The sequence below is a fragment of the Danio rerio genome, chromosome 18 (assembly GCF_052040795.2).
Source record: "Danio rerio strain M-AB ecotype USA chromosome 18, GRCz13ab, whole genome shotgun sequence".
Classification (NCBI taxonomy): domain Eukaryota; kingdom Metazoa; phylum Chordata; class Actinopteri; order Cypriniformes; family Danionidae; genus Danio; species Danio rerio.
In genome coordinates this window covers 37,909,854-37,934,851 of record NC_141038.1, presented here as the reverse complement: position 1 = coordinate 37,934,851, position 24,998 = coordinate 37,909,854, and the positions used below count along the sequence as shown (strand labels likewise).

Below are 24,998 nucleotides of genomic sequence, written 5' to 3'. Positions count from 1 at the left end.
CTTTATGGTGGTTATTCTTGCTTTTTAACAATGCCTCAGAAACAGTGGTATGTGGCCATTTATTTTTATTAAGTCCAGTTTCATTTGACATTTAAAATGTGATTTCTTTTATTACATCATTTCAAATATAATAACTAACATTAATAAAGACAAATGCATTGGGTATAATCAATATACATTCATTCATTCATTTTCTTGTTGGCTTAGTCCCTTTATAAATCCGGGGTCGCCACATCGGAATAAACCGCCAACTTATCCACCACGTGTTTACGCAGTGGATGCCCTTCCAGCCACAACCCATCATTTGGGAAATATTTAAAAAAGAAAACCGAAATCTAAGGGGGGGCTAATAATTCTGAATTTAACTGTATATATATAAATTTAAGACAAAAGTATTAGTAAAGATTATACTCCATGAAGAAATTTTGTGGATTTTCTAGTGTAAATAGCGCAAACATATTTTATTAGTAATATGCCAGGTCATTTTTTTGTATTTTTATGACCAACTCACACAATTAATTGTTTCTCTCTAATAAAAATGTCAATAAGTTTTTAACATCATGTTTAAAGTTCCATAACCAATTTAAAAACATACATACTGTAAACACCTGTGAATTACAAGCTAAATACAAATGTTATTTATTTTTTACTTTTTTTTTAGTGTTTTTGTATTCATTTCGTTTTATTATGGGCACGATCATGCAGGCATTTTTTCATTCTGTAGCAAGATCCTTTCATTTCAGTTCCATACACAGTATTCAATTTTTGCTAATGTCACCACATTCATTTTAAAGAGTTCATTAATTTGTAAAAAGCGGGCTGTCACTCCCGCAAATTACTGAACTCTGCAGTACAGAACGTGAAGTTCTAAAAGCCGAATGCACAATTGGATTTAGCTAAGCAGTGAGCTTTAAAAAACGATTGGCTATCAGTATTCTTAGGTCGTGTCTAAAATTTGATTAGAAACCTTCCTAAAAGTGAACTTACCAGAATGAATTTTAATTGATTTATTAATGATTATTGCTTATATGATGATTTAAAATGGTTTAATCCAGTCAATATATATTATATTATAAAGTTATTTTCACTAATAAGTATTAATAAGTTACATTATTTATGTTTACTTGGAGTTTACTTGCAGCTGCTTAAATTCTGCCATTAAAATTTTTTAAAGATTACAACTTTTGCGTGGGGGCACTTTTTAAAAAAAAAACTCTGCATGCTTGAACGTTTCTCCAACTGTCTGAACATTTTAAAATGTTGAGGACTCAGCTCTTCACAAACAATGCATGCTCAGTGCCTCTTTTTGCTGCTATTTTACTTTTATTTATTTTTCATTTATTTATTTATTTATTTTTAAATGGGGTGCTGACACTGACAAAGAAAAATAAAATAAAATAAAAACTTCTGTAGACATGAGCATTTACTTTCAGTTTTTTTTCTTAAATTTTTTTAGGCTGAACTGCATCTTTTTTCTCAGACAAAACAGCTTTTCTTAGAAACAATATACTTAACAATAAAGAAACAGCTCAGCTTACAGTATCTACAATCAAATGAAAAGCTATAATTATTGTCTACACTTTTAACTTACTTCTGAGGGCAAACCAGATTTTCCTGTCTGTGCTTTTAACAATCTAATCTGTGTCTTTTCCTCACAGGATGACATCTTAATCACTCATTTCCATCTCATTACTCAGACACCTGTGACCCCTGACCGCACCTCACCTGCAGAACGAGCATGAACCTGCTGAACAAAGCCCTGGTCTCAAAATTGGCCTGTCTGCTCAATGACGAGTTCCCAACATTTTTAGAAAATCAAGTGTTTGCCTTGGGCTGAAATGAAAGGTGTTGAAGAGCACTTGACCGGGTGACCACTTGACAAATAAAGGAAGGAACAGTCTTTGCTGTAGAATACAAGAACATCAGACAGCAGCAGACTTTGTGTGGAAAACACTACATACTGCAATAGGACACATTTAAAGAGGCTTGCAAAAACGTGTTTAAACATATTTTACTGTTGCTTTGACAGGTTCTCTCTTTCGTCTGCAGCAATCAGAGAGCTGACCAGCTATTTTCTTGCACAATTACCAAAATATCCCAAATATGATCTTTGTTGTTCTGTTTAAGGAGTCAAATGCCATTTTTAATATTTAGCTGTATACTGTGCGCAAACTTACTCATGCCAACCATAATCTATAATGTGAGTGGTGTATAAATCAAAATGTGTTTTTTTTTTTTTCCTATAAACTGGAAGCTGTTAAGGCTTCTTTAAAATATGTTGATGTACCTCCAACTGAAATTGAATATTGAGTAGGACGTGGTGCTTTGTTACACAGCTAATAGTAAAGCCAACTAATGTATTTGTTTTTGCAATTGTCATAACTTAGAACTTCTGGTTCAGTTGCAGTAAGAAATGACTAGAAATAATAAACAGCAGAAAACGGTCAAACTATTTGCTCTACAAACAAGTGTGTTCATGACTATACACAAAAAGTAGAATAATGTAATAAGAACATAACAGTTGGCAACATCAAGAAGCGTAACAAGCGGTTTTTAACGTCTAAAAATCAATAGAAGTAAATGAGACTGGAGGTCTCGAGCCAAAGAGATTTCAATGGCTGTGCCTGCTTGTACAGTGCATGAAGAATAAGGTCAATAGTGAATTAACAGTAATAGAGGCATAGTTAAGAATATTGATATACAATTGCTATGGAAGCCCTCAAGTTGACATCAATGGGAGGACCGCAACTTCAAAGGTCAAAACAAATGGACTTTGATTTACACAGATTAACTCATTTTAAGAATGACAATATGAGCTAGCAAAATAAACATTGTACATTTTGATTTCACATGGACTTTAATAATTAAATTATCATACAACTAAACTTACGGTTGTGGGAAAATAGCAGTTATGATGGCATTAGTTAATCAGATATGGAATTCTGCACTGGAATTCTGTAAAGTATTAATTTAAAGTATTGACTAGTTTTATTGACTACCTCTGTGTTTATATACTGACTTGCAGACATCTGACCTCAATGGACTAAACAGAGAAAATTAACTGGAGAGAGGAAATAAAGTCGAAGACGGCAGAGTCTCTATTCCTTTCAGTCTCAGGGTATCTTTATTTAGGCCTAATTTTGTTTGAAATCACATCACACCAGTTCATTCTTAGATTTTTTGTTGATCTAAGTTATTTACTTACTATCAGAACCATTTTATATCGAAGTTGATATTTAGCCATGACATGTTAGTGTTTTGTAACATCTAATTTTGCAGAGGTGAATTGTTAGCCTAAAGTTCAAACCCCAACCTGCAAGACCAGGAAATACACACATACACTACAGCCAATTCACCTAGTGCATATCTTTGGACAGTGGGGGAAACCAACGCAAACACTTGGAGAACATGCAAATTCCACACAGAAATGCCAACTGACCCAGCCAGGGCTTGAACCAGCGTGCCTTCCAATCTAAGTTATTTACCTGAGTGAAATACACTTGGCGTCATACTTGATTCAACCTATGTTATCACAGACCCTTATGCATTGTCATTTGCTATTTTTCGAGTTGTATAAGTTGTATAAGTTACTCTTATAAAGTTATGATCAGCTGTGCTGCTGAATCAGCAAACCTGATTGGATGGTTATTATCACATGATCTTCATTATATTTGCAACATTTTGAAAAGTTGAGATGTCAACTCAATGTCAAGATGTCATCTAATTACAGCACATATGAGTCTTAGTGAACTGGCATTGCTTCTATTTAGAGTGTTCTTGTTGTACATGCATTTACATTCAAAATAACAAAATACTGCGCAAAAGACTCAACGGCTATCCAAAACTCTACTGTATCAAATAAAAGTTCCAACTTAATTTTTGAATGATTAACTGAACCCAGTGATCTGTTGTGGGCAAAAATTAATCCAGATATGTTTTTCTGAGGATCAGTAATTATAGAGAAGGGCTTTAACAGACTTGAGCTACTCTTTGTCACTATAAGAAATGTTCCAGAGGCTAATTCTTTAAAATCTATCACATTTGAGCAGACAAAAATATTAGTTTACTAAATTAAAATTTAAAATGTAAAATGTAAAGTTATTAATTAGTCACCCTCATGCATATTTTTGGAAAAACCTTTGTTAATCTTCAAAACACAATTTAATTAAACAAATTGAAAAAATGTAATTCCCTCATTCTCCATAGACAGCAATGGTCACAAGCACCAGGAAAAGTAACTTTTGCATACTTTAAAAAAAAAAAAATGTCAAAAAATTTACAAATTGTATGTTAAATGAAATAACAATTAAATTTAATACATTACTGTTATAAAACATTCTAGGCTATAATAATATAGTTTTACAAGAAGCAAGAGTCATGAGTAGTGAGTATTATGCTTTTAAAAGCAAATGCGTTTACATGTAATTTGTGCATGTGTGTATAAATGTAACATTCTGTATCGAGTAATATTCTGTGCATCGAGTTATTGCCCAGCAGGCACACAACATCATAAGACATTAACATTAGGTTAGATTGTCTAGCCAGCATCTGAGGACATTATTTGTTCAATAACAACATCAAATGACTTTAATATTTGGTTGACTTTAGGTTGTGTTGGAAAGTGACCCAAATCCTATGTCGAGCTAACATCCAACGTCATTTTGGCATCACACACTGACACTTCCATGATAATTATAATATTTATAAATAATTATATATTTATAATAAGTTTAAAGTAAACATCAAATCATATATTATACATTTGAATTGCATTAATATATTTCTTTTGATCAACCCTATTTTGAGGTAGTTCATTATGAGGCGATATCCCTTCTATGTGAGATTTGATTAGACAGGAATTACAGGACTGATTTTTCTAATCCCCATAGACAAGAAAAAGTAAAGTAGTGACTGAAGGTTAAAGAAAAGTAGTGGAGTAAAAGTACAGATTACTGCACTAAAAATGTACTCAAATGAAAGTAAAAGTACACATTTTTAAAACTACTTACTAAATTACAATTCCTGAGAAAAACTACTCAATTACTGTAATTTGAGTATTTGTAATTACTTGCTTTACACCACTGCATACCCCCCTGTAGTGTTCATTTAAAAAATTAAATTCAGCCATAACGTACCTCTGGCTAAATAATTTGCAATCTCCTGAAACGTATACAGGGCAGAATGAGGCTATGTTGAAACAAAGTTTACAGTTTTTTGACACAAATCATGGAGCTTTGCTTAATTAGTTAACCCCTCTGAAGTCCTATGGAATATTTTGATTAGGTTTTAATTCCTTTTCTGGACTTTGCATGTCTCTGGACAATTGATGTCTAAGGAGGATGAGAGAGCTCTTGAATTTTATATAAAGTATCTTAATTTGTGTTCCGACATGAGGACTGACATGAGGGTGATTTTAAAAATTTTGGAGTGAACTAATCCTTTAAGTAGAAGGTTGCACCACTATTAACATCTTAGCAACCTAACAGGCATCTAATACCATAGCAGCCACTCAGAACAACTTATTATTACCAAAAACACCCAAACAAAACTGTAGCAAACAGCCAATTAGAAGCACCTTAGTAACCACACTATGGAACTTCTACTGTAGCTGATACAGAGAAGCAACAGCAACTGCCCAAAACATTCTAATAGTCACCCTGAACACCAAAGCAACCATGATAAAAGAGATTTTGATGATCACACAAGAGGGATTTCAGTAACATGGCAACAAGGCAGACAACAGGACCATTAGCTGATGTAACAGCTGAGGCGTAAACAGGTAAAGATGACCAATAGCAGTAAGTGAAGACGCAGTTGGTTGCTAACACACCTTTGGGACAGAGGCGTGTATTTATCAGACATCCAAATATGCAAACAGCTGGGACTTAACCAAGCCCACTAATACAAAGAAGAACACTTAAACTCGAGACACAGGTGACCATTGATGCAATTACACCTTAAAGTAGGAGAGGAATTGGATGAGTTGAGTTGCAATTATTCTGTTGGTGGTGAAAAAGAACAATGAATCAAACAGAAAACAGCTTTAAGAAGATTTTAAGAAGTTTAAGGGACTAAAACCAATATTTAAAGGCAATTCACACAGAATATTTTTTTCTCTTTTAATAATGCAACAGGGCATCAATGAGATGAAAAACACATTAACACAAGGTCTATAGATTGATGTTTGTAAAAAATGAAAACAAACATTTAACTTGAGTGCTGCATTTTAGGGCATTGAACATCCACTACCTGACAAAAGTCTTGTTGCCTATACAATTTTTTATATAACAGCAATTAACAACTTGACTTCGAGGTGATCATTTGGTATCACAAGCGGTTTATGAAAGGCAACGATTTCTAGAATACACTTTTTTTACAAAAATAAAATATGATCATGCCTTGATTTTTTAAATTATTTAATTAAGACAGTAAGGTCTGACTTTGCTTAGACAAAAGTCTTGTCACTTAAATAATATACAGTATAAAATATAATATGGTGCAGTGGAAAAATAATTAATATTGTGTATGACTCACATGAGCTTGGAGGACTGCATCAATACATCACTGCAATGACTTAAATACTGTAACATTAATAAAGTCATCTGGAATGTCAAAGAAATAGTTTTTTGCAAGACCCTCAGAGTTCATCAAGATTCTTTGGATTCATCTCAATCCCTCATCTTACCCCAGACATGCTCAATAATGTTCATGTCTGGTGACTGGGCTGGCCGATCCTGGAACCCCTTGACCTTCTTTGCTTTGAGGAACTTTGATGTAAAGGCTGAAGTATGAGAATTATTGCTATCCTGCTGAAGAATGTACTCTCGCTTATGGTTTGTAATGTAATGGGCAGCACGAATGTCTTGATCATTCAGGCTGTTGATGTTGCCACTCTGCAGATCTCTCGAATGCCCCCATACTGAATGTAACCCCAAACAAGGATTTTTCCTTCACCAAACTTGACTGATTTCTGTGAGAATCTTGGGTCAACACAGGTTCCAGTAGGTCTCCTGCAGTATTTGTGATGATTGAGATGCAGTTCAACACATGATTCAAGTGAAAAAACGTTCGAGGTTACTAAAGTAACCCTTCGTTCCCCTCCTCGGGGAACGGAAGCACTATAAGTGGATTGATTTACTAATCCACGTATGGGAGGATTCGGTTCAGAAGCCGCTCGTCTAAAAGAGTATTGAACGGGCCAATTAAGAATGAATTGACAGCGCAAGCCTGCGCAGGTGTGCTGCATAGCCAATTAACTGAGCATATAAGCACACCTGGCGCCAGCAGATGCTATCCTTTTTAAGCTGAAGAGACTTTTAACAGCTAAGGGACAGTCATTATGGCGACGATTATGGCGACGGAGTATAGTGCTTCCGTTCCCCTCCTCGGGGAACGAAGGGTTACTTTAGTAACCTCGAACGTTCCCCTTCGGGGGGAACTCCAGCACTATAAGTGGATTGATTTACTAATCCACGTATGGGAGCCCATTGGAAGCGCCATAATGACCGCACCTTACCAACACCCATCATGAGAGGGCAGTCAGGCAAGCGTGACGCACCCAGATCATGAGAGGCGCGGTCCTCCAACGTGCCCTTGGCCCTAACTTATCCCACTTCGAAAGAAGCTTTACGGAATAGGTATATTTTTTTGGGAGTCGCTAGCGTCTAGATAATTCTAGGAATATACGACAGTACGTTGGGAAGCGTGCCATCCCAGTAGGGAGGACGCTGCGGAGAAGATCCGCACCCAATAGGGGAACAAATGGAATTACATATGGACTAACCCTGAAAAGGGGGAGTGCGCATAAGAAGGTGGTTAGCGGATAGGGAAAGCACGGGTCCACCCAGGGGGGGGAACTTAACCGTGGCGGAAAAAGCATATGGGGATCACCAGCGGGGATCGACCATAGCAGGCACCTATACCCAAAACGCGGGCTGACCAGCGGGCAGACCTACAACGTAATGGGCCAGCAAGTGACTCCTCCGCTGAGTCAGTGCTGGGAGCCTCGGAGGAATCTGCAGGGCTCACCGAATGGGGAACTTTACTGACAGACAGGAGGGTGCACATCTCTCCGTGTTAGGGAAAAAAGGCACCGCAAGCGTGTTACAACACCTACCGAGTTGTTTCCTCAATCACCAAAGGTCCCTAACACCCTTGAGGAAACCGGCTCCACTCGCAGATTATAAAACCTTGCAAATGTGTTGGGTGTCGCCCAGCCCGCAGCTCTACAAATGTCTGTTAAAGAAGCGCCGCACGCACACGCCCAAGAGAACGCAACGCTCCGAGTGGAGTGCGCACGCACTCCCGGGGGGCGCGGCTGACCTCTGCTCAAATCAGCACATGAAATGGCCTCCACAATCCAGTGGGATAAACGTTGTTTAGACACGGCACTTCCCTGCTGCCGTCCGCCATAACAGACAAAGAGCTGCTTAGAAGATCTAAAGTTCTGAGTACGATCCACATAAATGCGCAGGGCGCGAACTGGACAAAGTAAGGACAGGGCTGGGTCTGCCTCCTCCGGGGGGCAGAGTCACTGACCGAAAATGCCTCCAGGTCCCCGACCCTCTTAATGGAGGCCAACGCGACCAGCAGAGCTGTCTTCAGGGACAGGAATCCTAAAGATACTGTATCGAGTGGCTCGAAGGGATCAAATCGCAGGCTCGTGAGAACGAGGGCGAGATCCCAAGAGGGCGTGATGGATTAATTCACCTAGCGCCTCTGAGGAATCGGATGATGAGGTTATGCTTTCCCACGGTGCCGCCAGCCACCGCGTCATGGTGAGCAGAGATGGCGGCAACGTAAACCTTGAGAGTGGAGGGCGACAGCCTACTGTCCAACTTCTCTTGAAGGAAAGAGAGCACAACACTGATCTGGCAAGATCGGGGGTCTTCTCTGCGAGAGACACACCATTCAGTGAATAGACTCCACTTCAGGGCGTAGGCGCGCCTCGTGGAGGGGGCTCTAGCCTGAGTGATGGTATCAACCACCGCGGGCGGCAGGTTACCTAAGTCTTCCTCGCGTCTATGGACCACACGTGGAGGTTCCAGAGATCGGGGCGAGGGTGCCAGACGGTGCCTTGTCCCTGAGAAAGTAGGTCCTCTCTCAAAGGGATCTGCCATGGGAGGGCCGTCGCGACATGACTGGACGCCTGTCCCAGAGGCACACCGGCCTGTAGGAACGAGGGGTCGTTCCAGGGGCTGAGGGTGCGGCGACACAGCGCAGTAACAGAGATTCGGTGTGTGCCCGCATGCCATGCGCGTCTCGGAACCCGATCTTGAAGCCAGTGCTGAAGTGGTCTCATATGGAGCAATCCGAGCGGCGTGACAGCCGCAGCGGAAGCCATATGCCCCAGGAGCCTCTGAAAATATTTCAGTGGGACTACTAACTTGCTGTCGAGCTCCCTCAGACAGTTCAGCAGCAGGCAAACGCGCTCTCCGGAGAGGCGCGCTACCATGATGACCGAGTCCAGCTCCATCCCGAGAAAAGAGATCCTCTGCACCGGGGCGAGTTTGCTCTTTTCCCAGTTGACCTGCAACCCCAATAGGCGGAGATGCCGGAGCACCTTGTCTCTGTGCGCAGTCAATTGCTCCCGAGAGTGGGCTAAAATCAGCCAGTCGTCGAGATAATTGAGTACGCGGATGCCCGCGAGCCGCAGGGGCGCTAGGGCACCCTCCGCGAGTTTGGTGAAGACCCGCGGAGACAGAGAGAGCCCGAAGGGGAGGACCTTGTACTGCCATGCACGACCTTCGAACGCAAACCGCAAAAACTGACGGTGGCGTGGAAGAAAGGATACATGAAAATACGCATCCTTCAGGTCTATGGCTGCAAACCAATCCTGAGGACGAACGCATCAGAGGATGCGCCTCTGCGTAAGCATTCTGAATGACAGCTTGTGAAGGCAGCGATTCAAAACGCGCAGATCTAGGATTGGCCGTGACTCACCGCTCTTTTTGGGTACGATGAAGTACGGGCTGTAAAACCTGCTCTCCGTCTCGGCTGGAGGTACCGGCTCGATTGCACCCTTCGCCAGGAGGGCAGCAATCTCCTCTCGCAAGACAGGGGCGGACAGGGGATTGACCCTGGTGAAATACACGCCCGTGAACCTGGGAGGCCGTTTGGAGAACTGTAGTTCGTAGCCGAGTCTGATCGTGCGTATGAGCCACCGCGAGGGGCTGGCCCGCGCTAACCAGGCAGGCAGAGCCCTCGCTAATTACGTCATCGCAGCAATTGTTGACGTACCCGCGGAGGGGCAGCGCGGAGCGGGTGTGCTGATCCGGGGAGCGCAAGGGTCCCGCAGAAGAGCTGGAGGAGAGCGATTCGCTCTGGCTCCGCACCCTTACTCCTGAGAGGGGGCTTGGGGGCTGGGAGAAGGGAGACCGTCCCCCCAGCGCCCGAGAGCCGCTGGCGAAGCATGCAAACCCTGCGAGCTGAGAGGCAGCGCGTCCCAGACTGGCAGGGCTTGAGCTGTCACATCTGGGGAAGGGAAAAATGCTCTTTGATCGAAACTTTGGTGGCACTGAAATGTACCGTTGGAATATGGGCCCCGCCCTCCAGCGGGGAAAGAGCAAGTCTCCTCTTCTCCGGATGGCCTGTCTCAGGGACGCTTCGCGGTCCGTTTACCGGACTTAGCGGCGCCCTGGGCAGGAGGGGCTACCGGCTTTCGGCGTGCTCGACGCGCCTGCTTCGCCAGAGGCGCCCTCGGCGAGGAGCAGCGGAGGTGGATGGCTCGGCCGGGGATGGAGCGGGCTTACGGCCCCGCCGGTAGATGACATTGCCCATCGCATCCGACTGCTCCTTCACCGCCTTGAACTCCTGGGTGAATTCACCGACAGTGTCGCCGAACAGGCCAGCCTGGGATATGGGCGAGTCAAGAAAGCGAACTTTGTCAACATCGTGCATATCTGCCAGGGTTAGCCAGAGGTGGCGTTCCTGGACCACAAGTGTGGACATCGTCTTCCCCAGTGCGCACGCGGCGGACTTAGTGGTCCGGAGAGCATAGTCGGTCGCCGTGCGCAGCTCGTGTAACAAGCCTGGGTTAGACCTACCCTCGTGCAGCTCGGCCAGCGCCTGCGCTTGGTAGCGCTGGTAGGTGGCCATCGCGTGCAAGGCGGAAGCTGCCTGGCCCGCAGCCTTGTAAGCTCTAGCTATGAGGGAGGCAGATAACCTACAGGCTTTGGACGGGAGACGGGGCGGACAGCGGAAAGCGGGGGCGTCACGCGGACAAAGATTGACCGCAATTGCGCGCTCCACCTGCGGGATCGCCTCATACCCCCTGGCAGCTCCACCATCCAGGGTGGTGAGGGCGGAGTCGGACGCAGCGCGGGCAGAGAAAGGTGCCCTCCAGGACTGCGTGAGCCTACTGTGCACTTCCGGGAAGAAGGGGACGAGAGGCTTCGAAGTCTTCGCCTCTGATCCTCTACGTAACACCCATCTAGTCGGTCCGGCCGCGAGGCTGGGGGATGAACCATCTCCAACCCGACGGCCGAAGCAGCCCGAGAAAGCACGGCCAACATGTCCGCTTCAGGATCCGTTTTGACGGCGCTCGCTTGCCCAGAGGGGGCGAGCGGGTCCGGATCATCGTCGGACAATGAAAGCCCACCCTCCGATGCCGCGGAGGACATCTGATCTCCGGTGTCAGCGAGCGTGAGAGCTACCATCTGATTAGACGGATCACTCCCAGTACCCGAAGCTTGGATGGAGCGCTTGGAGGAGCGAGAGGTCCGCGAGCCCTTAGGTGGCGGATTATCTCTCACTGGAGCCCTCAGATCTGCCCGAGCGCCCGCTGCAGAGCAGGGGGCGACTGGGGTGGCTCGCTCTCTTACGAAAGCTAACCGCGATCTCAACTGCGCAACAGTCATGTCATCGCAGTGACAACATGAACCGCCCCCGAGCACCACATTAACATGCTGGACTCCCAAACATGTAATGCAGTGATCGTGCCCATCATCCGGAGCCAGGAAACCCCCGCAACCAGAAACGCACAGTCGGAGCGCCATCCTGAAAAGGACGTGCTGCACGACTGTGTTGCTCTTTTAGGATGCTTTGCAGCAATACGCACCGCTCTTGGAGGACCGGACCCAAATGGACGCCAGGCAAGGGAGAAACCCAGCTTGACCGTCTGCCGATGTGTTGACTCGCTCTGGACCGGGAGACACTCGTTCGCTCGAAGTGGCTGTAGATCAGCAGGAGGAACCCTCATGAACTCGATCAGAAAAGTCTCTGAAGCGAAAAGGATAGCGTCTGCTGGCGCCAGGTGTGCTTATATGCTCAGTTAATTGGCTATGCAACACACCTGCGCAGGCTTGCGCTGCCAATTCATTCTTAATTGGCCCGTTCAATACTCTTTCAGACGAGCGGCTTCTGAACCGAATCCTCCCATACGTGGATTAGTAAATCAATCCACTTATAGTGCTGGAGTTCCCCCCGAAGGGGAACTACTTTCTGCTACTTTTCCAAATGATCAACTAGAAGCCAAGTTATTACTTGATGCTCTTACAACTGAAATCGATGACAATTCTTTTGTCAGGAAGTATATTTGAATTAATTTGATGCAAATTATTCAATCTTCACTTATAAGATGATGATCACATTTTTGTCTTTTTGTGACAAATGTCAAACCTTAAAACAAAAGATGCAAGTGCAATGCAAAACATCAAGGTACAAAAATGAGTACAATCCACTGAATATGATAGGAAAAAAACATTAAATCAAATTTTAATAAAGAAGCAAAATCAAGAGAACAGTAATTCTGTAAAATGTAAATTCACATTTAAATGATTTATCTTTTTGTTCCTAAATATGTTAGGTGACCACACTCTTATTTTAATTAATTGTTTAATAAAATTAGCTTTGGTTAAATGCACCAACTTATATTGTCTAGGTTCACTGAAAAATTGGTAAAAATATATTAATTTTCACATAAAAATGTTGTGATGGTGGCATTTGTGGGGGTTTGACCTCATGCCAAGGATTCAGCTCATAAATATTACTGTGCAGACACTTGCTCCAAATAATGTCATCAGCACAAAAAACAAAGGCTATACATCTTTTTTTTTAACAGTCCCTGTTTTGTTTGTTGCACTCATTTTTTTTTTATGGTGTCTTGTGAGTGACAGTGTTGTAAAGATGCTATGCTCACTTCAAATAAGTGGTAAGCCTTTAAAATTATGGTCTATTACTTAATGTTAGTTAATGTTCTTACCAAACACAAACAAATAATTAGTTAATTATGTAATAATACATTTACTACTGTATTTATTCAGCTTGTTGACGTTATTTAAGTTAAGGTTAGTTTCATGTTAGTTTATGTTATCTCACAGTGCAAAAACAAATTTTAACAAGAACAACTCTGGATGTTATTAATGCAATATTAAATGTTGAACTATGATTAATAAATGCTTTACAAAAGTATTCACACTTTGTTATCGTTAGTATCTGCGTCTTTTATTTCAAAAACACAGAAAAGCATCTGTGCGAACCATCCTTTATTCTGCTTCACATCAAGGGTTTTAGAACGTCTATTAATCTTGGAAATGTTCCCAAGAACACACATCTTTAGTTGGCGCACAGCTTCTGTAAAATAGGTTTTGTTGATTTTTTTGTTTTACTATTGTAAATGAAGACAGAGAGAGAGAAAGGAAATAGGTTCACAAACATTGAGTCATATCCAACAGGTCACAACATGCTGACAGAAAATCTAGAGGAACGGGGGACAGAGAGAGGAACATAGAAAAAGAATAATGTTGGTGTAGTGAATGCTAACTACAGCATTTACAGTATGCACAGCACAGTTTATAGAGTAAGTCATTAGAATCAATTATTCATTGAACAATTTTCTTTAACAATTCAAACATATAAAATTTTTGTACAGTATATATATATATATATATATATATATATATATATATATATATATATATATATATATATATATATATATATATATATATATATATATACACTATACAAAAATCATATATGTTTGAATTGTTAATTTGTTTATTTATTTATTTTTTGAAAATTAAATATTGATTCAAATATTGACTAACTACTACCCACTAATTAGTCCCAAACAAGAAAAAATCCATTGAATTGTTTTAGCTCATGGTCTCAAGTTAAAATTATAAATGTATATTCACCTAACATATTAAATTGTGCTTTGCCAGTTCATCAAAATGAAGTGAAATATTTGTTGGCAAACAAACCTTGAAGCAAAAAAAAGTGTGTGCGCATGCTTGTAAGTGAGACCAAGAGTAGTTGGTTTGGAAGGAGCAAAGTCAAATTTCAGTGGAGCAACGGTGGAAATCTGATGAAACATTATATTATGACGCTTTTTGAGTACTGAATTCTGTATTTATTAAATCATGTTTAAGTTAAACCAATGCCAAGTCTCAGTAATTTTGACATAAAAATGAACAGCAAGGGTATTAAGTTAGAATGACGCCACCAATATAACGTTGGACATTAATGTTACTCTGTGGCAGTAAAAATGAATTCACGCCTGTAATATTGACATTTTACTTATTGTTTTTGACCCTATCAAACGCTCCAGCCTTAAGTTACTATATATTGTTACTAGATTATTATTTTATGATGCAAGAGACACGTATGTGCTATAACATGTTTCTTTTTTTCTTTTGAGTGTAACTGTAATGTTTAGCCACCATATATATACATATATATATATATATATATATATATATATATATATATATATATATATATATATATATATATATATATATATATATATATATATACAGTTGAAGTCAGAATTATTAGCCCCGCTCAATTATTAGCCCCTCTTTTTATTTTTTAAAATAGTTTTAGTAACTCATTTCTAATAATGGATTTTTTTTTTTTATCTTTGCCATGATGACAGTAAATAATATTTTACTAGATATTTTTCAAGAGACTTCTATACAGTTTAAACTGACATTTAAAGGTTTAACTAGGTTAATTAGGTTAACTAGGCAGGTTAGGGTAATTAGGCAAGTTATTGTATAACAGTGGTTTGTTCTGTAGATTATCGAAAAAAACTTAGTTTAAAGGGGCTAATAATTTTGTCCCTAAAATGGTGTTTAAAAAACTAAAAACTGCTTTTATTCTAGCTGAAATAAAACAAATAAGACTTTTTTGAGAAGAAAAAATATTATTAGACATACTGTGAAAAATTCCTCACTCTGTTAAACATAATTTAGGAAATATTTAAAAAAGAAGAAAAATTTTTTGAAGGGGGCTAATAATACAAACTTCAACTAAAACATATTTATTTAAAACAAATAAAATAAAATATAATATAAAAATAGCCTTGTGGTGTGTAGTCCCCCTGAATTATTAGCATCCCTGTTTCTTTTTCCCAAAATTTCTGTCTAACTGAGATTTTTTCTTCAGCACATTTCAAAGCACAATAGTTTTAATAACTGGCATGATAATGTTAATTATATTAAGTTAATAATAGTTAATAATATTTCCCTAAATATTTTTCAGGACACTATACAGCTTAAAGTGACATTTAATGGCTTAACTAGGTCAATTACTGTAGGTTAGCAGGTTAGGCTAATTAGGCAAGTTATTGTATTATCATGGTTTGTTCTGCAGACTATTGAAAAAATACACATAGCTTAAAGGGGCTAATAATTTTGACCTAAATTTGTTTAAAAAAAATAAACACTGCTTTTATTCTAGCTGAAATAAAACAAAAGAAAAAGAAAGTTTTTTTTTTCCAAAAGAAAAAAAAATATTAGACATACTGTGAAAATGTCCTTGCTCTGTTAAACATCATTTAGCAAATATTTAAAAAATGAAAAAAAAAATAAAATAAAATAAAATAAAAAAAAAATAATAATAATTAAAGGGGGGCTAATAATTCTGACTTCAACTGTATTTACACATCCCAGTGAAATGCATGCCAATCGGAAAGACTGACATTACAGCTTTTAGGTAATGCAGCACATCATCTCATCACAGCTCATCATCAGAATTCAAATTTTGGGAAGGATTGGATTATAAATGTATTTAGCAACCTGAGATAAGGCATTTAATTATTTTAGTTTGATGTGTATATTGTGAGATGTGCTGCTTATAACTATAATGAAGCAACAGACACATGAAGACAGCTGAAAGTAGGTTTACGGTAAATCTGCATTTATGCATTGTGTCACACTCACCCTTTACTGTGGTTCATCTTGAGTGAAAAGATGTCAGTAAACTCTGTACTGAAATATTCCTCATCTCTGTATTTCACCCATGAACCAAGCCACATACTATGCCCTTATCCGTGAACAACTGTGTATTCTTTGATTTCCCATTTGTTTATTAGGGCTGGAAAATATATGAGTAGTTTCTCAGTGTTTCTAGGTTTTCCAGGACATTGGGAAACCCTGACAGTGTTTATCCACTTGTCAAATTTTGATGTGTCTAAGCCCAAACCTCTATCCATTTAAAGTGAGAAAACCCCTAGCCATTTTACACATTAAAGTGAGTATTTTACAAAACCATGGCGTTAAACTACAATCTCTGAACATAACTGACACCAATATTTCAACAATTTCTAAAAGATGACTCCTTCTTTGTCCATCTGAGATTAGGCATTAATACACTGTAAACTTTACTGCCATGGTTTTCAATATACACACTTAAAGCATGTATTATTAATACCATTTGTTGTTCAATTTTGGCATCTTTTGACCTGGAAACTATGACGCCTGATGTCAGACTCAACAAGCGGATTACTGCATGTCCTGCTGTGTGCTTGTCTACTAGACCTCTGCTGCTGCAAAGTGCATCGGGCTTCTCTCAGGTCCTTGATCTCGCCTTCAGCCCATTCCAGTCTCCGGGTCGCTGCCTCCTCTTTCTGCTGCCACACCAACAGCTGCTCCTGCATGGACTGGCATCGCTGTTGAGATGACAACCAGCTCTCCTGCTTCTCCCTCAGGTCTCGGGACAACCTTCAGGGGCAACAGTGAACACAAGGATAGACTCATGACGCATGTAACCAATTACACCCACGTTAAAATGCTAGATATCTGCATGGACACAATATAAATAGCTTTGTTTTAGTGCTGTATAAATGCGCACTGCCTACGTTCACATCACATCCTACCATGCTGAAATAAACAGCATACAGTGTTTTGTGTCTGTTGCACTATATGTCAAATTGATTAAATGTAAATCAATTGTAGAAAACAGGTAAACACCAAGGATGCTTTAATATGTTGTTCATTTTATTATACTGCAAAGAGAAGTATTATAGCAGAACTCTAAAATGTATTTTGTATGTTAAAGCTCATCATCAGCAATTGCTTCTGCGGTCTCACTACTACTTTTGAATACTTTAGCTTCAACTTGATTTCTGCAAGAGTTCAATAGGATGTAACCACAACTCCCATGATTCCACACTCATCAAACTGTCCATGTTTGTTGTGAACATGCATCCTGAATAATGAATAATAATCATATATGGGGTTAAATGAAAATATTTTTATGAATGTTTTAATATCAAATAAATAAACAACGGTTCAAAAGCTTAGGGTAATGTTTTAATAAATGCATTTATTTGAACGTTTTTGTTATTTAGACACATATATATATGAAGAGCATGAATGTCATTTATTTCTGATGACAGCTGAATTTTCAAAATCAGCTATTAAACTTGTCACATGGTCCTTCAGAAATCATTACGTTGATTTGCTTCTTCAAAAACCTACTTATGGTTAATTATTGTTAATGATGCTGCTAAATATTTTGTGGAAACCAGTACTTTTCATTAGGGATGTCCAAATCCGATCATATGATTGAAAATTATCGCCAATCACATGGTTTCAGACTCAAACAGCAACGTGTGCAGCATGACATCACTTTGTTGCGGAGATGCTAATGTTTAAATGCCCCCAAATAGAACATGGAAACAGCTTGAAGCAGAAAGTTTGAGTATGTCTGTGCTCTGTCCAAAAGTAAAGAATTGATTGTTTAAGCTAACTCACAGAAGAGTTGTTGAATGTTACAATAAGGTGAGTTAAAAAAAAAGGAACATTCTGGATATGTTTCTTCGCTCATCTTTACTCTTTATTTATGTATTATAGAAGTATCGGATCGGGTTTCTGTATGGGTAGATACTCAAAGTCAAGTGGCTCGGACTTGAGCACAAAAAAACCTGATCATCCCTACCTTTCACTGTTCTTCGAAGAATAGAAAGTTCAAAAGTACATGAAAAATATATATCTTTTGTAAAATCGTTAATTAAAGCTGTAATTAGATTTTACAAAGCTGCAATTTGTAATTAAATAGCTGTAATTAAAAAGTACAATGCAGATTAGTCATGTGGCAATTCAGTTAATGACAAAGCCATTTTATGGAACATACATTTTTGTGAAATGTAGCTAATTACTTTGTAATTTTTCTTTCACTTCACCAAAAGTAGTTTCACTAAAAGCAGTAACTGAAGCATCTTTTGATGTTTCACTGTTAATATGATCAACTTCTTTAATCAAATCTGTTATATGAATGTTTGCTCTATTTTGATTGTATGGCATCCGATTGGATAGGTGGCGCTGTTGCAAAACAAGTCCAGACTTAGAACTGTGTCAACAATGAAACTGTAGCCTCAGGTATTGCAGGGTTTACATTTTGAATATGCCCACAGATAATGAAAGAAATATGAACACAGATAACGAAGAGATTCCTTTTTACATATAAAAAAAAACAGGGACTTCCTGGAGAAATGGTCACAATTCTACTTCTCTCCCTTTATCTCTCTTTATCTGTCCTCCGTTCCCTGTAGGACAATGTAGGAAATTTCCAAACACAGCGATCATCTTATCCCTAAGCCTCCAGCCTCCTCTCCCCCACACTGAGGAAGACACTTAAGGAAAAAGGGTGATAATGCCACAATTCCCACGAGGAACAGTTCAAACGGTTTCCTCTAAAAGACAGAAGATCTCTTCAGGCTCTTCTAAGAGGAACCAGGCAGAGAAAAACAAAAGGTGGTATAGCCTTAGATCCGAACTGCAGTCCTTAATTCAGACAAAAGATAAGCGCCGTCCCACAGGCACGCTCACATCTGTGGATTTTTTTTTTTCTCTCTCTTTCTTTTTTTTTTAACGGCTGAATCTCGTGGATAAAACATTTTTTCCCTAAAGTACACACTGGCTGCTTTGGAATGCCTAAACAATAAATGAAATGCTGAAGCTTAACATATGTTCACTATAAAGTTAAATACGAAATGAGAGCAATGTGGGAAGCACATGAGCTTCTCTGTGGGCGTTACGGAATAGAGGAGTCACTTTTCTACACTTTTTGTGTATGAAAGAGTAAGAACCGTGGATAAAGATGACAGGCTATGGATTTAAAATAGATTCGGTCTGATATCTGTCATCAAAATAAATCATTAGCGCCTGTGACATATGAGTCTACTTTGCAGATATCGTGGCTCCTTTGGGATGGTGAAAATTAAAGGAGCTTTGAAAATCGAGATGTGAAGTGTGTGTGTGTGTGTGTGTGTGTGTGTGTGTGTGTGTGTGTGTGTGTGTGTGTGTGTGTGTATGTGTGTGTAGCTCTGAAACCCGAAGCCCTATGAGTGGGAAGTGCTTCCATCTGCCATTTGCAGAGCTTCACACGCAGCTTAAGCCTTTTGACACATTACAGAATTTAATATCTATATAATATCACTTTGTCTGAACAGAGCTGTGATGCATGGAGAAGAGGGGGAGGGTACAATATCTCCAAATGCAGAATGTTATGCTCATATGTGCCATTTTTCTGAGCTAAAAAGTCACCTTTCTTTTATATCTGTCTGCTGTCCTTTACCCTTCTTTTGCAGTATGAAGCACTTTCTACAAATAACTTGCAAAGTGGAGCCAAAAACAATGAAAGGAGGTAATAAACCTTCAGGAAATTGAATATTAACTCCAGGAGATTAAACAATATATTGTATGAGCCGTAGACGGATTAACCATATGGGCAATTGGGCAAATGCCAAAGTTACATGTGGTGTAAAGGGGGGTACCATACAAAGTCTTTTATTTTGTTGATGTTTTTAGCTCTAGTTAAAGAAGAGTTACACCCAGAGATGTGTTTCTAGTTCAGATAGCAAAGTGCACACAATATATGGGCAGACTCACACACACACACACACACACACACACACACACACACACACACACACACACACACACACACACACACACACACACACACACACACACACACACACACACACACAAACACACACACACACACTGTGTGAGCAGCCAATTTTTTTGTTTCATATAAACATAATGTTCATATTAAGAAACTGTCACCTTTTGTTGTGACCCATTCACCAAAATGAAAAAGTCCTGCTCATGGACATGATTTCCCTGTGGAGGATCAGCACTGCACTTTCCTTTTGAAGTTGGGGGCACACAAAACACTTCAGCTTGATTTTCAGTTTAAAGGGATTAGTTCACTCAAAAATGAAACTACCTCATCATTTATTCCCATATCCTGTGGTTTAAACCTTTATGATTGTCTTTCTTCTGTTGAACACACAAACAAAATAAAGATATTTTGAAAAGCTAATTATATCAAAATGAACAATGAGTTTACTACAATGAATTAATACATAAATCGATGGTTGCTGGTACCCATCGACTTCCATACCAGGAAAAAAATACCATGGAAGTCAATAGGTGCTTTTCCACTATCTGGCTGAAATGTTCTGTTTGCTAAACCATTCTATTGTGTGCCGACCCAGTCCAATCAAGATGTTTCATTTTGCACTGTGACGCTCATTGGATCAATTTGGAATGTATTAAAAATGCATAAGTTGTTGCCTTTGTAAGGTTAGTGTCATGCAAACAGTGGTATGGATGATGATTATATATATCTGTTGTAGCAACTCCTTTTTTTCAATATTTTTTGGTATAATAAATAAATAAATAAACAACTAAATAAATAAGTAAATGAATGAATGAATGAATGAATGAATGAATGAATACATACATACATACATACATACATACATACATACATAAATACATACATACATACATACATACATACATACATACATAAATAGACAAACCAACCAACAAACAAACAAACAAACAAATAAATAAATAAATAAATAAATAAATAAACAAACAACACTCTTCCGTATAGCTTGCTATGGAAAAACTGGCAGCCAGGGAACAATGTGGTGACACCATGCACACAAATGTTGCCAGTTCAGCACACTTGTCTAATTGTGCCCAGAATTCCGGGCAGACTCATTTAGAAACGCAACTGAAACTGTACACAACTGCTCTTAGAACGGTTATACAAAGTATTGATTCGGCACGATAGAAGAGGCTAATGGATGCCAGCTACCACTTTTGAGAATTTATTTTTTTGTGCTCAACAGAAGAAAAAAAGTTTTGAACAAGTAAAGGTAAATAATGCCAGAATAGTCATTATTTGGTAAACAATCCCTTTTAAGGAATTAAAAAAAACTATGTAGCAACTGAAAGAAAAAAGAAAAAAAAAAAACGTGTACTATAGACATAATAAGACATATATTTACTTTTATTTGAAGGGATTAAAAGAAAGTAAAAACATGTGTAAAATAGTAAATCAATACAAATGAGCTGAGGACTCAAGGACTATCTTCTTTTTATGGTTATACAGTTTGAACGGCTATGGTGTGGATTTTCCTGATGTCAGTTACCAATTCTGAAATACATAAGAGAGCTTTAAAAAGAAAGGTGGTTGGGGTTGCCTTGAATATCGGCATGTTGTAGGCATGTAGTCAAGATGTTCATGTTAATGTTTATTTAAAAAATATTATAATATAATCTAAAATAATATAATATAATATAATATAATATAATATAATATAATATAACATTTCTTAATTATGATGTGCAAAAAAGAGGTTGAAAAGAGGCAAAAGATGATTTATAACTATTCATAGTCTTTTTTTCAAATATTAAATGAAAATAAATAACCTTGTGGTTTATAAAAGGAGCTCTAATTTCCTTAACATGATTTATGATTGCACTGGGAAATGGTATTTTTGGAATTTGACAGTGTTTCTTCACATCCGAGGTCTCTTTGCCCTCAGTGGAAGCTTTAACATCTTTTCAGCCTTGTTTTATCAGCGTGTTGTCGTCGCTTCATCTCTCCTCAGACTGGTGAGCAATCGTGACAAACAGCACAAAACACAATCCAAACCACATGCAGGAAAGAGCATCAATCCACTGAGACACACGCAGTTGACTGGCAGACACTAGCAAACCCTGTCTCTGACACACACACACACACACACACACACACACACACACACACACACACACACACACCCCACTTCGACAAAGACATTGTCAAGTAAACGCACAATAGTTCATGGCTGTGCAGTTCAGTATGCCATGACATCAGTCAAAACAGACAAAATGTGACCAAAGAGGCCTGACATGTTTCTATTTATAACTTTTTTGTCCAAGTGTTTTTCTCCTACAGATACATTTTATTTATGAAGGTTTACTCTTTGTTGTATTTGCGATTCAAGTTTACCTTAGATTTGGTTTATATTTATTTATACAGTTAGGTCTATAAGTATTGGGACATCTACACAATTCTAACATTTTTGCGCTATATATCAACACAAAGATTTTGGAATGAAATAAGGGTATTTACATACAAAGCAGGTGAATGGCGTAGGAATAACAACAGTTTGCACCTCCCACTTGTTAACGGTCCAAAAGTATTGGGACAATTGTCTTCTCAGTGGTTCCATGGTCAGGTGTGTGTTATTCCAGCCTGATCTCACAAAGAAACGTAAGTATTTTACGTTTTGTCAGTTTAGTGGCTAACTCAGTCGTACGAAAATGTGCGATTTTAAAAAGGAGGCATGGCACCCAACCCCACCCCTAACCCCAACCATCATTGGGTGATGAGCAAATCATTCTAAATAGTACAAATTAAATTGTACAAATTCATACAAATTATCTAAATTAACTTTTAACTAAATCAAAAAGTTACAAATTGTCGTGTTGGTTATTCCCTCATTATCCCAATTATATAATGAGCAGATAAAAGGTCTAGAGTTCAGAGGGTTCACTCCAAGATGTAAACCATTGGTGAGCCTCGAAAACAAGTAGGCCAGATCAGAGTTTTAAAACAACCTTCACAGTACTGGAACAACATCCTGTAGACAGTTGAGACCAATATCAACTTATACCAGAGTGATGGGAAGAGAAGAGCAGAGAAGGAAACTAAATGCTCATGGTTTTGATCTGGCGTCTGGTGATGTCTATGCGTTCCAGACTTCAGGCTGTACTTGAATTTGCAACCAAGTATTAAAAACTTAAAGTTTGATTTATGAGTATTATTCTGTCCCATTACTTTTGGTCCCTTGACAAGTGGGAGGAGGCACATACGCAAACTGTTGTAATACCTATACTATTCACCTGATTTGATGTAAATACCCTCAAATTAAAGCTGACAATCTGTAGTTAAAGCACATATTTTTCATTTCATTTGAAATCTTGTGTTGTTGTATAGAGTCAAAAATGTTAGAATTTTGTCAATTGTGATGTAATGAATTTAAAGACTTTTTTGCAAAAGACCTCAAATGTGATGAAACACTGTCAAATTTCAAAAATACCATTTTCCAGTGCAAGCATAAATCATGTTTAAAGCATATCATTATCTGAATAACCACATATATAGGAAGTTAAAGCTCCATTTACACACCACAAGGCTATTTTTATTTTATGTTTTATTTAATTTGTTTTAAATGAATTTATATATATATATATATATATATATATATATATATATATATATACACACAGTTGAAGTCTGTATTAATAGCCCCCTTCAAATTTTTTCCAAATTATGTTTAACAAAGCAAGGGAGTTTTCACAGTATGTCTGATAATATTTTTTTCTTCTGGAAAAAAGAATTATTTGTTTTATTTCAGCTAGAATAAAAGCAGTGTGAATTTTTTTAAAAACCATTTTAGGCACAAAATTATTAGCCCTTTTAAGCTTTTTTTTTTCTCTATAGTCTAAAGAACAAACCATCATTATAAAATAACTTGCCTAATTACCCTAACTCACCTAGTTACCTTAATTAAGCTAGTTAAACCTTTAAATGTCACTTTAAGCTGTATAGAAGTGTCTTGAAAAATATCTAGTTAAATATTATTTACTGTCATCATGGCAAAGATAAAATAAATCCATTATTAGAAATTAGTTATTTAAACTATTATGTTTAGAAACGTGTTGAAGAAATCTGCTCTCCATTGAAAAGAAATTGGGGAAAAAATAAACAAGTGGTCTAATAATTTAGGGGGGCTAATAAATCTGACTTCAACTGTGTGTATATATATATATATATATATATATATATATATATATATATATATATATATATATATATATATATATATATACATACACACATACATACATACATGCATGCATACATACATACATACATACATACGCACACGCACACACACACACACACACACACACACACACACACACACACACACACACACACACACACACACACACACACACACACACACACATACACACATATATATAAGTTGGAATAAACCTGTTTTGATCATATATTCAAAATATACTGTATGTATTATATATGTATGTTTTAATTATAAGTTACTTAACTAACCTTGAGTTAAACTTAACCTGTTTAAGCCTTTCAATTGCACTTGAAATTCAAGTAGCGGTAACACTGCATAATAACTACACACTATAAATAATTTATTAAGCGTTAGTAAATAGTGAATTCATTATCTGTTAAGCATTAACTTTACATTAATAAACATTAGTAAGCAATTTTTAACTGCAGCTACAAATGCTCTATTCTTGACTTACAAACATATTTAAAATGTGCTTAATAATTGTATTTTTATACTTTATTAATGATTTAATTTTCATTAAATCATTAATAAACTATTAAAATTAACGTTTATATGTGTTATTGTTTAGGCATATATTAATGGT

At 38.2% G+C, this 24,998-nt stretch overlaps 1 protein-coding gene and 1 long non-coding RNA gene across 8 annotated transcripts in view; one reads left to right on the top strand and one right to left on the bottom strand.

The window, feature by feature from the left end:
* Positions 1-24,998, top strand: part of LOC147832892 (uncharacterized) — a 599,182-nt gene that overhangs the window by 39,105 nt on the left and 535,079 nt on the right. The window lies entirely within an intron of this gene.
* The window catches only part of lekr1 (Leucine-, glutamate- and lysine-rich protein 1), a 268,106-nt gene that overhangs the window by 46,890 nt on the left and 196,218 nt on the right, over positions 1-24,998 (bottom strand). For 5 of the 7 annotated variants that reach the window (XM_087293331.1, XM_087293330.1, XM_087293332.1 and 2 more), the window contains one exon: positions 16,767-16,949. In XM_087293331.1, the coding sequence (XP_087149457.1) occupies positions 16,767-16,949 (183 nt within the window). Of the gene's footprint in view, positions 1-16,113; positions 16,187-16,266; positions 16,950-24,998 lie in introns of those variants that run through there. The other 2 variants (XR_015515142.1, XR_015515141.1) reach the window with 1 other exon arrangement.